Here is a 15116-nt window from a genome sequence, read left to right as displayed (position 1 = left end):
ATGAACAGCGAGGCGTGTCGGGCGAGGAGCCGGGAGCTGCGGCCGTCAGCGGAAACAGGCCACCTACATGGAAAAGCCCACTGCAGTGGCATGCCCCCAGGGCCGCGGGGACACCAAGCTGCCCCCGGAGCAGTGACGCGGGCTCTGGGCAGTTGGAAGATGACAACACGATCTTCGTTTGATCAGGTCACAAAAACCGCCCAGACCTTTACCCGATCATATCGGCTCTCTGAAAGCTGGGCCGGTGACCAAGGATGAGCTGGGGCGGGGACAAGGCCAGGCTGGCTGGAGAGGTCCTACGGGAAATTCTGGGACGCCATTTAAACCTGGCGTCATAATCCGTAAATATCTGCAGTTATTTAAAAGTAGCGTTTGGTCATTCCCAGGCGGCTCGGGACTTTGTTACTGTTGCGATGAGCAAATTCCAGCTTCGTTCCATCCGATGAGGGAGCGTGGAACGTGGATTCCTCGGGCCCGTGGCCACGATGACGGCCACGATTAGCGACCTCCGTTCGCGGACGCGGTTGGGGTGGGGTGTGTGGCGGGCTCCGCGGGGACACGTTCCCCGAGCCCGGTAACTCTGGTTTCTGGAACCTGCCACCAGGGGTGTGAGGAACAGGGGACAGCAGACTCAGGCAGAAGCGAAGGGAGGAACACGGGTGGGGGAGGCGGGCGGGGTCCTGGGGCGCAGATGCACGCCCAAGGGGGAGGATGGGGTCACACCGGCTCTCCGAGGACCTGTGGGGGGCTGGGGGAAGGGCGGGCATGCAGGAGCAGCACGTGCCCCCTTCCAAGGCACGGGCTGGCCGCGGGAGACCGCCCCCCTCCGCCGCCTCTTGTGAGGCCACCGCGTGTGCGGCCCCAGGGGGCAGGGCCAGGCACACGCCCCGCCTGCCGCCACCCAGACCGTTTCCCACAGAGGCGACGCTCTAGCTCTGGGCCATTCTGCGATGAACGACTCGCCATCTGGTGTTCGAAAATTCTGAACCAGCCATGGGCATCGTCACGAAATCAAAACCCCAAAACCAGAATGAAGTGAGGCTGGAGTAGCCCTGCGACGTGCTCACAGCCACTGTCACACTAGCTGTGAGCTGGGGCAAACGCCTCGGCAGAGCGGAGGTGGCTCTACTCCTGGCGGCCGTCTGACTGCGGATGGGGACAGCGCACGCGCCACACCCCCGGGCCACCTCCCCCCGGCCCCCCCCCTCGCCCCCGTCCGCTGCGGCACCGCAGGAAGGGCGCACACCGCCACTGGTCACCGGTCAGACCCATGTCACCCTCCAGGCCCGCTGCTCAGCCGACACGGGGAAGCCATGGGGAGCTGCGGCCCCCCCAACCACCTGGTTCCCTGGCACTGTCTACACGCCCGCCATGTTTGTCAAACTAACGTTCACTATCCATTAACAGGTCAGAAAGACTTAGTGGTCTGTGTCTAGAAAAAAAAAAAAAAAAGAAAATGCCAGCACACATCACACATAGTAGGTACTGTTAAATTTTTCTTTATATGTACAGAAGTGTGCATGTGTGTATGCGTGCGCGTGTGTGTGTACAGACTTACAACGTAAAATGTACTTCTGCCTGTGCTCAAACCCTTGACAGGCACAGGTGTAAATGAAGGCTTCTGTCTGCTGGGGAATTGACCGGGTGCGAAAGTCACCCACACCTCCAAGAACTCCCGGTTAAGCTGCCGAGGACACGGTTAGCTGTGGCTCAGTCCTTCTAGGGAAGAGATTAATCGAGTGATCAAAATAACTCAAATAACACACACAATGTCAATTACTGCTGCCACACACAATGTCAATTACTGCTGCCACATTTCAGGTTGCAAGAAACTGATCTACCAATAACTCTGTAACAAAAAAGAAAATACCTACTTCACCCTTAATTTAACATTTCACCAGAATCATTGCCCTTTGTAAAACTGAAACGGAATATATATGTACCCTTAAGTTTTAGACATGATGGTATTTAAGATTTTTTCAAAAAAAAAACAAACACATTTGAGTGCTTGTAAATCAAAACAGGAACTCAATTTTGTAAAACTTTATTTTGCAAACTGATGACATATACCGGGGACCAAGATCTCACGGGCTCCCCTGCAAAACTTCAATTTCTAAGACATCTTAAAAATTACACTGAAAGTGTCTCATAGTAAGTAACAAACAAGACCGACAATTTGTAAACAAAATGCTGTAAACAAAAATAATTTGCCAGTGCATCCAAATGTCTTTAAAGAAACATCGTTAAGTTTAAAAAGTCAGCACTGCATGTGTGCTATTTTAATAAGAATCCTGCCTTTATACATTAAATACAGTGCTAACTGCAGAGAAAGCCACCCAGGTCTGGAGCCGCGTGTGCTGGCAGACAGGGGTGCCGCGGCCGCGGGGCGGGCAGCGTGCCCCCGACAACCAGGCACACACAGCCCGTGACCGCCCAGCAGCCAGCGGCCACGCGCCAGCCTCAGTGGCTCTGGAGGAGCCCACGTCACCGTCAAACGTCCACGTGAAGTCTCATGTTTCCGGCAGCTCTAGTTTATACAGAATGTACATAAAGTTAAGTAAATAATCTAAGAAATACCTTGAAAAATCAGTAAAAATCATTATAAATGTTATACTCTGTGAATTTTATAATTTTAAAATAATTTATGTAAATGTTGCAGGACCAGTGAATGACGGGAGCTGGCTAAGGCCCCCGAGGGACTCTGCGACAACGGGGCCGGGGCCTTCGTGGCAGACGGGAATGGGGGCACGGCCTCAGCGCCTGCCCTCTGCGGACTCGGGCACGGCGCCTGCCAGGGGGCAGCGAGGGGCCCTCGGGTGCCATCTACAGGTGTCCACAGACACACCTGCCCATGGGGCGAGGCCCTCACTCAAGACCAAGTGACCGGGACAAACGAGCCATTGCGGAGCCTCGCGAGGCTGTGACTTCGTGGGAGACGGACCGAGTGTGGGACGGCCTGCATCGCGTCCACTGGGGCCCAGGTCCAAGCCGTCCCGCCACGTGGCGTGTGTCCTGTTTCGGCGGAGCTGCACCCAACAAGCCTGCGGAGCCGGAGCACGTGTCCCTGCCGCGGGCCACATCGCCTGAGGTCCTCGGGCAGGAAGCAGCTTCCGACAGGCGACGCGCGGACACAGACGTGGGGGCTCTCAGGCTGTCGGACGTCTGCGAACGCCCCGCAGCCCTTCCTCTGGGCGTGCCCCGAAGTCGGGCCACTTCAAAGCGACGTTCTTGTGGCCGCAGACGTCTGCTGCTCTCCTTCCCCGCCGGGGGGCGCTCGTGGCGCGGGGCCAGCAGACGCCAGTCGCGGCAAAGCTGGCGGCGGGCGCGGACGCGTCTCGGACCCGGCGGGGCTGGGAGCAGCCGTCTGCACTTCCCGTGGCGGGGGCACACCGCGGGGTCACCGGCGTGGGGACCGGCGGCGCTGCCGAGTGCTCGGCGCTGTCATCAAACTGAGCTGCGTTTTACTGAGACGGACGCCTGGGCGGAAACGCAGCGGCTCGGACGAAGGGCGGGCCCAGGCGCCGCCGCTGAGCACCCGCAGCCTCACCCTCCGTGTTTTGGCGCTTGGTGGAAGTTCTCTACGTCAAATATGTACATCCTGTTTTTCACAGTTTTTCCCCCAAAAAAGCTTTAAATGCAAGAACTTGAGAAAGAGGTCGTTTCGCTGCTGTCCGGCACCCCGTCGCCACACACGGCGCCTGCGGCGCGAGTCCGCGGAGGCGGCACGGCCGTGGCGTGCACGCGGACAGGCCCGGCGCGGTGCTGTCTCCGTGGGTGGTGACGGTGACGTCTGTGGTTCTGATTCAGTGGACTTAGTCAGGAAGCCATCCCGAGAATTATTTACACTGTAACGGCTGGATGACCGCGACACCGCGCTGACGCCGTGAACGCTGGGCCGCGACGCTGGGGACCTGCTGAGCGTGCACACGAAGCGACCGAAGCCTAGAACGTGGCGACCGGAGGGACCGCGGGGACCGCGGGGCTTCCGCCGTCGGGCGCGCGCAGCTCCATGGCGCACACGGGAGCACGGGCGACCACGGGGTCTTGAAAAAAGGCTGAAAAACGGGGTGCGCGCGCGGCCCGCGCGGCAGAAGCTACGTGGCGGCACCTCCGCGCTGGCTCCTGTGCTCCGAGAGGCGGCGTGCGTCACACTGCGAGCCCGCAGGACCCCGGCGACGGCTGCGGTCCCGGGGGCGTCCCTCGACTCGCGGCCCCATGAGCATCGCCCTGGAGCGGCAGTCAGCCCGCCCGTCTGTGCCCTCTGTAAGGAAGTGAAAACTGCCACTCGTACGTGGCAGCTGGTCACCCCGCAGGGACGCGGCGGGCCTTGCCTGCACCAAGGGCACCGTGCCCGTGGGCGTCAGCGCCGGGCGGGAAACTGCGGGGGCCCCAAAGGAAAAGGGCCTGCGACAGCCGCGGTCTCAGGAGGTCACGAGGACGGTGGCCCCTGCGGGCCGAGCGCCATCCGGCCCCCCGCGGCGGACGCCGCTGCCTCACAGTGCCTTCTGGTGGCCGTTTGCTGCGGGCTTGCTGGCTTCCGCGTCCCTCGGAGTATTTGATAAGTGCAGTTTGTGAAGCCCTGCGGAAAAGCGAAGAAAATGGTGAGAACGGTGTGCGGGAGGGCGGCGGGGCCAGGGGCCGGCAGGAGACGGTCTCTTCCCGGCGCTGGCAGCTCCCTGTGGGGGGCCCCTAACCTGGAGACAGCTGCCCAGCCGGAAGTCGGGCCTGCTGCTCCGGCCAGCGTGGCCCTGGGGGCCACCGCTTCATCGCACCCCGCAGGACCAGCAGCCCCTCCCCCGCCCTCCTCCTGCGCCCCGAGGGCCGTGACAGCCTCCCGCAGGCGCAGTCCCGGGGCCCAGCCTCAAACACAGCGATCCCACTCACGACCCCACACACAGGAAACCGCATGGGGACACGCCGAGATGTTAATCACATAGCGAGAAGGAAAAGCATGGAAAACATCGTCAGAAAAGAACGCGAGAGAGAAATGGCGAAAGAACAAGTCGAACGTGAGCACGTCGCTGCTCCGGGTTCCGAGAAGGAAAGTGTCCGCCTAAGTTCCATCCGCCCCCTCGGCCCCACGCGGAGCTGCTTATGTGGCGAGGCGACTGCGACCGCGGCTCACGCCCCGCTAGTGTCACGACGGGCTTGAGACCGGAGCTCCCACGCGGGCGTCCGGCGGAGAGGAGCGAGGGACGGCCCCGTCCCCGCCGACGTCCGTGGGGCCGGCCGCACACACCCCGGCGCGCAGACCGGGACTGGAAGAAGCAACTTCTCCCTCTCACGCCCCCTCGCAGGGCGGCGAGGCAGCAAAGCCCATCCGGACACACGCCCAAGCCCGTCCCTGCCCACGGGCGGCGTCCGCTGTCCGTCGCCACGCCAACGGGGCGCGGGACGCTGACCCTGGGAAGACGTCGTTCGGGCGCGTGAGCCACCGTCAGGACTCTCTACGACAAGTCGCGGCCTTTCCCTGCTTTCACCACAGGGGCGCAGAGCCCGACGCGGGGCGTCCGCAGTGGGGCGTCCACGGCGCCAGTCACACGGCCTCGTCCTCCTAAAACGAAGGCCGAAGCGCGGACACGCGCTCCTGCTCACGCTGACGCCCTTGCGTTCAGCCAAACGCGCGCGTTCCTAACACTGTCACGAAGCGCGTGCCCCGTGGAGTGCACGGCCACGTCACCGTCGCTCCCGTCGGCGCCGAGAACACACGCACCGCGCCCCGCACCATCGCTCGGCGTCCTGGAGAGCATCGCGGGTCAGCCCGATGCCTGCCAAATCCAAGCCTCAAAAAGAGCCGTCGCTAAAAATTAGGAAGAGGTGTCGTTACCGCAAAGCGAGCTTCATCACCCTGCCCGCCACGCCCGCCACCGCGGGGACCGCGTCACCACAGGCCTGGACACCGAAGCCAGCGTCGCCGCTGCCCGGAGGCGGCCAAGGCTGAAAGACGGAGCCTGGCGCCGAGCAGCGGCCACGAGCAGCGGGCGGGGCCGGGCGCACACCGGGGCCCAGGACGCGGAGACCCCGAACGACCTCGAGGCCGGCGTTGCTCGTCAGTGGGGACCTGGGGCGCGCCCCCGCACCCGAGGGTTACCTAGAGCCTTGAGAAGCTCCTCCCGGACCGCGGAGGTGAACTTTCGGACCAGGCACAGCGTCGTCACAACAGCAAAAAGCAAATTGTAGGACAAGACGATGTAGAAGTTTCCCAGCCAGTTAAACCGCCCGAAGTCTCCCAGAAGGTCGAACCTGGTGATCCCTGAAAGACAGACAGGCGGCCTGAGGAAACCGCACACGGCAGGAGGATCGGCGCGACCCCGGGGACCGCACGGCCGGGCTGTCGCGTGGGGCACGGCCACCGCGGGCCCCTGGCCAGTCCCCGGGACGTCACGCTCCCGCCGACGAGAGCCCACCGTGCTGCCCGCGTGGGGGGAAACGGGAGTGGAGCGGAAGACCTCTGACGAGCCTGCGCCCCTGTCCCAAAGCCCCCCGGGACCGGCGGGCCCCCCGCGGCGCCTCCTCACAGCGCCGGTCCTTCCGGGGCGTCTCCTGCCCGCCCGCCCACGGGCCTCCAGCCCCCCCAGGTCGCGTGTGTCTCTCGCCGCTGCGACCCCAGCGCCCAGAGCGACGCCCGCGGGTGCTCGGTACTCACTACGGAAATGAGCGACCCAGCGGCGGCTCCTGCCGCGACTCGGACTCGGAGGCGGGCGGGCGCTGGGAACATGGCGCGGTCGCTCCGTGCGGCGAAGGCGCCTGACCCCCCCCCACGCGTTTCCAGAAGGCCGCTTATCCACACACGCGGCTCCGGGGGTCTGCTCGTGCGCGTGAGCCGCGGCCGGCACCCGCCGCAGAGGACGCGTGGGCGGCCGGCACCGTCTGACCATCGGACACGGCGGCTGCTTTCCACGGGGCGAGCTGCAGAGCCGCGTGGGGCCCCGGGAGGCTCTCGCCACAGAGGACGGGGAAGGCGAAGCCCTGGACCTTTGTTTGACCGGGGGTCTAAGAGCTTCAAGAACGTGTCAAGGCCGATGGCCTTGAAGCGGAGAGACGCGAAGCCCTCAGGCACTGTACCCAGGCAGCAGGGTCACGAGGACACCCCGGGACGGTTCCTTTGGAGCAGGGCAAGGGGCCCAGGCCCCTGCGGAGGGTGTGGCATGGCCCACACACCCCAGGGTCACGGTGACAGCGGCTTAACAGGCTGCCCTCGCGAGAGGGGCAGGCGTCCTGCTCTGCATACAATGCCACGTGACGGACCCAGGGAGCCATCTGCACTCAAGGCCCGGTCCTGGCGCAGCACCCCGCGGCGGCCCCGGCCCAGGGGTCCGAGAGCCGCGGTCGGTCTGACGCTGAGAACCGGAGACGCGCCCGAGGACCCGGCGGCAGCCGTGCTGCTCCCAGGACGGAACACGCGCGGGCCCCGGGCTGTGGCTCTCACCGAGGGCGGGACCGAGCGACCACCCGACAACGACCCCTGCTCGGAAGCCCCGTCGGTCTTGTCGGGTCTAAAACAAGTGTTGACGATACAGCACCACGAGCGAAGACACGAGGGCACGTGGCCCCGAGTGTGTGTGACTGTTCGTCAAGTGTGCCCGCGCCATCCCCCGGCGCACACGTCCCTAGCACTGCCCGGCGGGCTCGGCCGCAGGCGAAGAGCGCCGTCCCCCGGGGCGCTCCGTCCCCCGTGACGCTCTGGGCCCCTTGACGCTCCGTCCCCCGGGGCGCTCCATCCCCCGTGACGCTCCGGGCCCCGGGGCGCCCCGGGCCCACCTCACCGCGGAGACCCGCCAGCGCTCGGGCGCCACCACAACACTAGATCAGAGGGACTCACTGTCGTTTCGAATTTAATATTTAAAAAAAATCCCACTCGTATTGGCTGAAAGGTTGCTCTGCACAACACACACAGCTCTTCAGGTCTGAAAATCTCTAAGAATAGACATCGAGAAACCTTAAACTGTCACTTCTCTAAACTTCTGGGAGGTTTTCATCACAGCAATAATGAAACTGTGAAACGTACTTTTTTATTAAAAGTACCAAAATCTTAAGAAAAAAGTAACAATACTTAAAGTTTAACTTAAAAGCACTTGCTAGACAAATGTATAATACTTCGAAACCTGTATTTCTGGAGAAAGGTGTAAGAGAGTTTGAAGTGATGTTTAAAATAGTTCTAATATAAGAAAATGCAGTTATCGAAGGCTGTTACTTAACTCTCCCCAGTACTAAAATGCCTATCCCCGTGCACGAGTGCATTTCTTTAAGAGAGAAGTGAGACTCAGGCCAGGGAAGAGACAGGTCAAATAGAAAATAAACAGCAATACGGTAGATTTTTAAAAATCATATCAATAATTATATTCGATGTAAATCATCTACAAGCCCAAATTCAAAGACGAAAACCGATAGAATGGATAAAAAAAGCAAGACCCAACTACAATATCTACAAAAAAACAATTATTTAAATATAAAGACACAAACAGGTTGAAAGTATAAGAATAAAAAAAAAAAAGTATACTATGTTAACCCTAATCAAAAAAAGCTAAAATGGGTATATTAATGTCACACAAAGCAGCTGTCAGAGCATAAAGAATGTCATAATTATCATATCATAATTATAAAGGAGTCAATTCACCAAGAAGACATCGCAATCCTAAATGTCTACATATTTATTACCGGTGCTTCAAAATACATGAAGTGAAAACTGATAGAATTGCAGGAAAAAAAACAAACAAATCCACAATTACAGTAGACTTCAAAACCCTTCTCTCAATAATTGATAAAATGAGTAGGGAGAAAATCGGTAAAAATACAGAGAACTTGAGTCACATTATCAACCAAACTGACCTGATATTCATAGAACATTCTACCCCATGAGTAGCAGAATATATCTTCTTTCAAGTGCACACAGAGCACATATAAAGATACACCATATTTTAGGCTGAACGGCAAGTCTCCATAAATTCAAAATGATTCAAGTCATACAAAGTATATTTCCATAGCACAATGGCATTAAATTAGAAATCAATAACGGATCTCTCCAGAACATCCCTAAATACATGAAATTAAATAACGTACTGCTAAATAGTCCACGGTCAAAGAAGAAATAACAAGGAAAGTCAAAAATATTTTGAACTGAATGAAAATGAAAACACTTTATATTAAAATTCAGGAGATGCAGCCAACGCAGTACTTAGAAGGAAATTTATAGTGCTAAGTGTCAATATTAGAAAAGAAAAGAGATCTCGAATCGGGGAACTTAATTTCGATTTTAAGAGAGCAGAAAAATCAGAGAAAATTAACCTCAAAGTAAGCAGAAGAAAGTAAATAATAAAGAGCAAATCAATGAAAGAGAAAATATCAAAAGAACAGAGAACAATCTAGGAAACCTAAAATGGGTCCTTTGAGAAGTTCAATAAAAATCTGTAAACCACAGCAAAGTAGGAAAAGAAGGAAATGTCCTCAACCTGGTACAAGGCGTCTCCCGGGACAAACGGGTAAAAACCACGGCCGCCATCAGTTGACGGTGGAAACCGGCCCTTTCCCGCGGTGGCGAGAGCGGCCCAGGATGACTGCTCTCGCCACCGCTGCTGGCCGCTGTCTGGGAGGGGCCAGGCGACCTGCTCAGGGGCCTCGGCGCCGACTGCGGGCCGGCGCCCTAGGCACGCCCTCGGCCGGGTTAGGGGTCTGTGTCTCAGTGCAAATCAGACCCCTCCTGTAGTTTGCTATCTAGTTTTAGTTAAAACATTTTAATTGTTAACACTTTTTAAATTACATCTTAAGGCTTCCAGATAAATGATCCTAACTGGAATTATTCTCGTGTGAAAAATATTTTGTCACAAACTAAAATTTAAGGTACCTGAATGTCTGCCAAGTTGCAGATAGCGTGTGGCTGTGACGTCTCAGACAAGACAGCCCTGAAACGGGACGTTTAGGGAGTGAGCATCGGCTGACTCTCTAAACTCATAGACGTTTGATTCGGAATACTTTTCCTTATTAGAAATGCAAACGAGGTATACATATTGTTCAGACATGGTAACATTAGTGATCAATCACAAGTTAATTAGCACCCCTCGGTTATTACTTTCTGCCAAATAACAGGACGTCATTAAATCATATGCAAATTTTTATTGTTGTTGAAAATTTTCGGTATAGGGTTTGGAATTATTTCTACATTGAAGCCATGGCTGGGGACAGATCGTTCACACTCGTCATCTGTCACCATTGTTCATTTCTGTTTCACACTGAGAACTGGAGGGAGGAGGCCCAGGGTGAAGATGAGCAGCACATTCACGAAACCCGGAAGAAAAACCTCTCCAGAGAGAACGGCGTTTTGAACGGGCCCCTTCATCGCGGAACAGAAGAGAACAATCCACTGTATCGCCTGCAAAGCCGACCGAGATGAGAAATATGCGAATATGCTAAAAATAGATTCGAGCTGATTTGAAACGGCGTTGTCATTTTCATATCATAAGTACATTGTTTTTTAAAAAATCTGCATCTGGGCCTTGCATAACTTACAAGTCACACAAAGAACTTCAGGATGAAAAATAACTAAAAATAATTTTTTAAATAAGAGTTAGTAAAAGTATTACGAAATCTGTCGGTTACATTTGAGAAAAATTTTTCTGGGTAAAGGAGATTCCAAATAGAGAACGCAACGGCTGTCAGCCTCCCGGCTGTGTTTGATCAGCGTGTGAACAGCACCCGGCAGCTGGACCAAACCCGCTCCTGCGAAACGCACCGCTCACGTTCCAGTACGTCACGGCGGGCAAGTCGGGGCATGCCCAGCATTTATTAGGCTGGATCCTGTTCTGTTTCCACTTCGTTTGTCTACCGTCTCCTCTAATCACCTCCAGAGTCTACTACACCAAATAGTAACTTGTTTACTAAAAATATAGTATCGAATCCCCCCAAAAGGCTGGATTCTTCAAAACTGAAGTCTAAACAGGCGGCAAGACGGTGTTTTGGAACTCGTCCACGGGCCGGGCACTGCTTTTAAAGGGCTCTAAAGAGTCTGCATAAAAACTTTAAGCACGGACACTTTGTGTTTCCTTTAAATAAATACCAGGGCTATCACCTACGTTAATTCTACTTGATTAAAAATATATGGTCAAACTTTTTCTCACGAACCCTTGTGGCAAATGGTATGCTTATAAAATCAACTTACTGGTAATTTTTTAATTAGTACGATCAGTGCTAATTTTTCAATTAGTACAAAATTTCCCATCTTCCAATATAAGAAGCTAGTCCCAAGGGAGACTTTAATGAGCATGTCACGTCACACCGGGCATTTCCGTCTGCAGCTAGAGCTTGTGCCTATCATGTAGGAACAAAGCAAAAAAAAACAAAAAACAAAAAACAAAATGAAACAAAAACACCCTCGTGAACACCAAGTTAATCCTTTTACACAGGATTCCGGATATTTTCAGTTTACGACTAAAGCCACAGGCGTCACTGAAAAATCACCACTCGAGGAGAGCCGCAGGCGCGCAGGGACGCTAGGACTGTCCTGCTCCTCCGCTTCCCACTTGGCTGCAAGTGACGGGGACGCTGCTGGCCGAATTCCCAGGGGCAAACGAGCACCCGCAGGTCAGGGTGCCCTCGTGGGAGGCAACGGAAAAGTGAAAAATTCCACAGCCTGGAATTCGGTTGGTAAACACACCCTCTATTCTCGTCTTACAAGCTCTGCAGCTAGTAAATCAAAATCCCGTTATACAGTAGGATGATATTCGTGACAATTCTCTATATTTTATCTTCTTAAAATCAAAGACTCAATTCTAAAGGGTTAATAGAGGAATTACAAAGTAACTCTCTAGTTTGCATTTCCCATAATACTGAAATAAAGCTTTTCCTTTCAGTCCAGAAATCTGCTTTCTTAACGCCGTGAAAAGCTCCGTGAATCCGCCCGGCGTACTCGCTGCTTTTCATCTCCTCGAGGCCACCGGGCGTAGCGTGCACTGCGGTGCGTGCGGGTGTTTTGCACAGCGCCACATGACTCACTGTCCCCTCATGCACTCCATTAATCCTGTTTGGACAGCTGGGCCCAGGCATTTGTTAGCTGCGCTTTAATTGTTCCGTCTTCCTTTTTCTTCTTTTTATTTATCTCTATGGCAAACTACTCAGGAATTTAATTTGTTGATCTTCAAAAGGCAAATTTTGCCATTAATTTGTTTTCTTTGTATTAAAACTATACACAGCATGTAATTTTCTTCCATAAAATCCGCATGCATTACTATTAACAATTAATCTTAAATAACAGGGTACGGTAGATGACTTTCATAAACGACGAAATCGTAGGCTGGCTGTTACATCACAGAAATTGTTTGTTGGACTGTCATAATACATACGATGACATTTACCTATAAATCAAGCTGCTGAAATGCCTATTTTTGGTATTTTCAGGATGAGCCCAATGTAAGCAGATGTCAAAACACTAACAAGCCCTATAAAGCAAATGCAGAAGGAATGAGCAAGGAGCTTTGTGCTCATCTGTGGTCCCTTTACGTCTACACCTAGACTCACTTTCTGCTAAACACGGGGCTCCCCCCGCCCTCTGAAGGTGAGCACGGAGCGCACGCGCTCCCGGCGCCCCTAACGGCCCCCCGAGTCCTGAATAAATAATGGTGGCAACGTAAGAACCAAACAAAAGCAGCTCAGAGCTCCTGGTAGTTTCTGCTCTAAGCGAGGTGCTGGCACGGAGCGATGGGCTTTTCCTAGTCATCTGGGGACACTCTGAAGTCAGAACCCACGTCTAGAAAACGGAACAGAACTGTCTGCGAGCTCGCGGGGCCCGGAACCGGGCGCGCGGCCGCGGCGTGGAGGGCGGGAAGGCCAACGAGGAGGCACGCGACTGGCCCCGCGACGGAGGACAGCTGCTTCGCTTTTAGCAGAAGCGCAGACTTCCCTGTAACTGGAACACTGCGAGACCCGCGTGAGCACCCGGCGCGGCGGGTTCTCGGGGGGCGAAGGCCCTGGGCGCCCTGCGCGCTTGCAGGCCCCGCTCGCCGCTTCCAGGCCACGTCGCGGACACGAAAAACTTAAGGTTTACAGATTCTCAGTTCTGTAAACCACAAACTCAATTTTAAGTCTTTGAAAACATTTGATGTAAGAAAAATTAGTGTCATGTTTCCTAATCATTAAACATTTTTTTTAATCGCAGTTTCCTTGCTAGAGGCCTCAAAAGCTGAACTGGTTGGTAAAAAAAAAGTTCATTGGTTAGAGAAGAAATGTTTTCCAAAATTATTTTTAGGAGCACAAATGGTCTTTATCCGATACAAGTACCTGTTTGGTCCAGTCGCACGGACAAACGGGGGACAGGACGCGGGGGGCGAGGCTGCGAAGGGCGAGCGCGCGGAACGGGGGGGGGGGGGGAGGGACCAGAAGACACACCCGCGGGGGCCGGGGCCACGCGGACGCCCCTCACCTACCCAGCGTCCTGGACATCACCGGCAGCGCGGAGCTCAGGACCAGGATGGACACGCAGTTGCCGATGATCTGTGGGGAGAGAGCAGAGGGCACTGGGCAGCCGCGTGGCGGGCGAGGGACACGCGCTCGGCCACCCGCCGACGGTCACGGCCACGGCTGTGAGCGCCAGGACGCGCCCACGCCGCCCGGCCCCAGCCCTGCGCGGCGGCACCGGGACCACGTCGCGTCCCAGACACGCAGCCACTTCACGTCGGTGACCGGGTGAGTGGCCAGTCGCAAAGCGGCTGGCCTGGAAGTCAGAAAGAACCGACACGTTCGATACTTCTGACTCCATTTCTAAAGCTCACTACTGCGCGACAGATACGTGTTAGGTCGACGTCTGACACGTTTCACTTCTGTAAGATTTACTACCAAAAAGCTGGAAACCCGCAACACCTGAACCCATGCCGCCCGTCTTCAGTGCGCCCTGTGCCGACGCCGCGTAAAAATCGGAGGAGCTGAAAACAGGTTAATACTTATGACCACTTAACCCAGTGCTGAGTGCCTCACGCAGTCACGGCATTTTAGATGGGCGCATAAACATAGAAAATAACTTCTCTCTTTGAAAACAGGATGACGACAGCGAATATCTAATACACAGGAAAGAAGCCGACACTCTTATTAGTTATTCTTCACTGTCGGCCTGTGGGAACACTTCACGGAGCTGCAGTCACTACCTAAGGTAACAGCCTTTGTCCCTCCAAAGCCGAGGACATATTGTAGAAAGTCAAATCAGCCTCGGACTACAAAATGTTTCTGAATAGAACTCTTCCGTCTTGCTTTAATTATTCAAATTTGAAAAACTTTGCCTCTACTACTTGTAGCAACTCAGTTCTTCAGATTTCAAACAAGCTCCTGGAGTACAGTTAGCACAATCCGAGTTACTCATTAGCAATACGTTTTCTTTGGAGGAAAAAGGGCCCTTTCAGCAGCCTCTGTAGCTGCTAACAAGCTCCCGTTCTGGGCATTTACAAGTGAATGGACGCCGTCCAAATTAAACAGGGCACAGCCCTTTCCCATTGGCTGGGCATTTTGAAAATCTTCCAGTTTGTGTTTACGCGACTTACAAACACATGCTTATCACCACGGATGAGCCGTTCAGGGCGATGACTGAATGAAAGAGCCAGGAGTTTGTCTGGGGGGCGAAGGGGAGGCAAAGGTGCCCGAGACGTCCCTTACCTTTGTCATGGTTGTGTCATCCTTCCTGGGAATAAAGTCTCCAAAAAATCGGAGGCTATAGAAACCGACGACAGAGGACACCATGAGATAGCTGTGAGAGTCAAGGGAAAGAACTCCCAAGAATGCCCGTTTCATTAAGTCCCCAGCAGCCTCCCGAAGTCTTCGGGCCCAAAGGAAATTCAAAACAAAACCAAAGGCCACTTGGAGTGCCTGAGGAAGAATGACTTGTTTTTTCTTCTCGGCAAGTGTCTTAGTAAATTGCCACTGTCCCAGAAAACGAGACAGAAAACTTGTTAACAGACAGGACGGCCAGCTGAAGAAAGGATACAAAATCAAAATGATTTCAAGTGCGGCTCCCACAAATCCGAAGGCAGAAAGAGAAGCACTTCCGATGCCTGGCCCCTGCGGGGGAGAACACTTCTCAGAATCCAGCGACACTATTACACGGGGCTTCCCTAAAACTGGCGTTTCATAAATACCGGAGAGTT

General features: G+C 54.7%; 1 protein-coding gene across 9 annotated transcripts in view; it reads right to left on the bottom strand.

The window, feature by feature from the left end:
• Positions 1–2028: 2028 nt before the first annotated feature.
• Positions 2029–15116, bottom strand: part of LMBR1 (limb development membrane protein 1) — a 72516-nt gene continuing 59428 nt past the window's right edge. For 6 of the 9 annotated variants that reach the window (XM_036230599.1, XM_016160964.2, XM_036230598.1 and 3 more), the window contains 5 exons: positions 14957–15030; positions 14629–14719; positions 13413–13479; positions 6092–6253; positions 2029–4579 (listed from right to left, as the gene is read on the bottom strand). In XM_036230599.1, coding sequence (XP_036086492.1) covers positions 4494–4579; positions 6092–6253; positions 13413–13479; positions 14629–14719; positions 14957–15030 — 480 coding nt within the window. In that variant the 3' untranslated portion in view covers positions 2029–4493. Of the gene's footprint in view, positions 4580–6091; positions 6254–10095; positions 10367–13412; positions 13480–14628; positions 14720–14956; positions 15031–15116 lie in introns of those variants that run through there. The other 3 variants (XM_036230597.1, XM_036230601.1, XM_016160963.2) reach the window with 2 other exon arrangements.

The sequence above is a fragment of the Rousettus aegyptiacus genome, unplaced genomic scaffold, assembly GCF_014176215.1.
Source record: "Rousettus aegyptiacus isolate mRouAeg1 unplaced genomic scaffold, mRouAeg1.p scaffold_m13_p_13, whole genome shotgun sequence".
In the NCBI taxonomy this organism is placed as follows: domain Eukaryota; kingdom Metazoa; phylum Chordata; class Mammalia; order Chiroptera; family Pteropodidae; genus Rousettus; species Rousettus aegyptiacus.
This window is presented reverse-complemented; position numbering and strand designations above follow the sequence as displayed.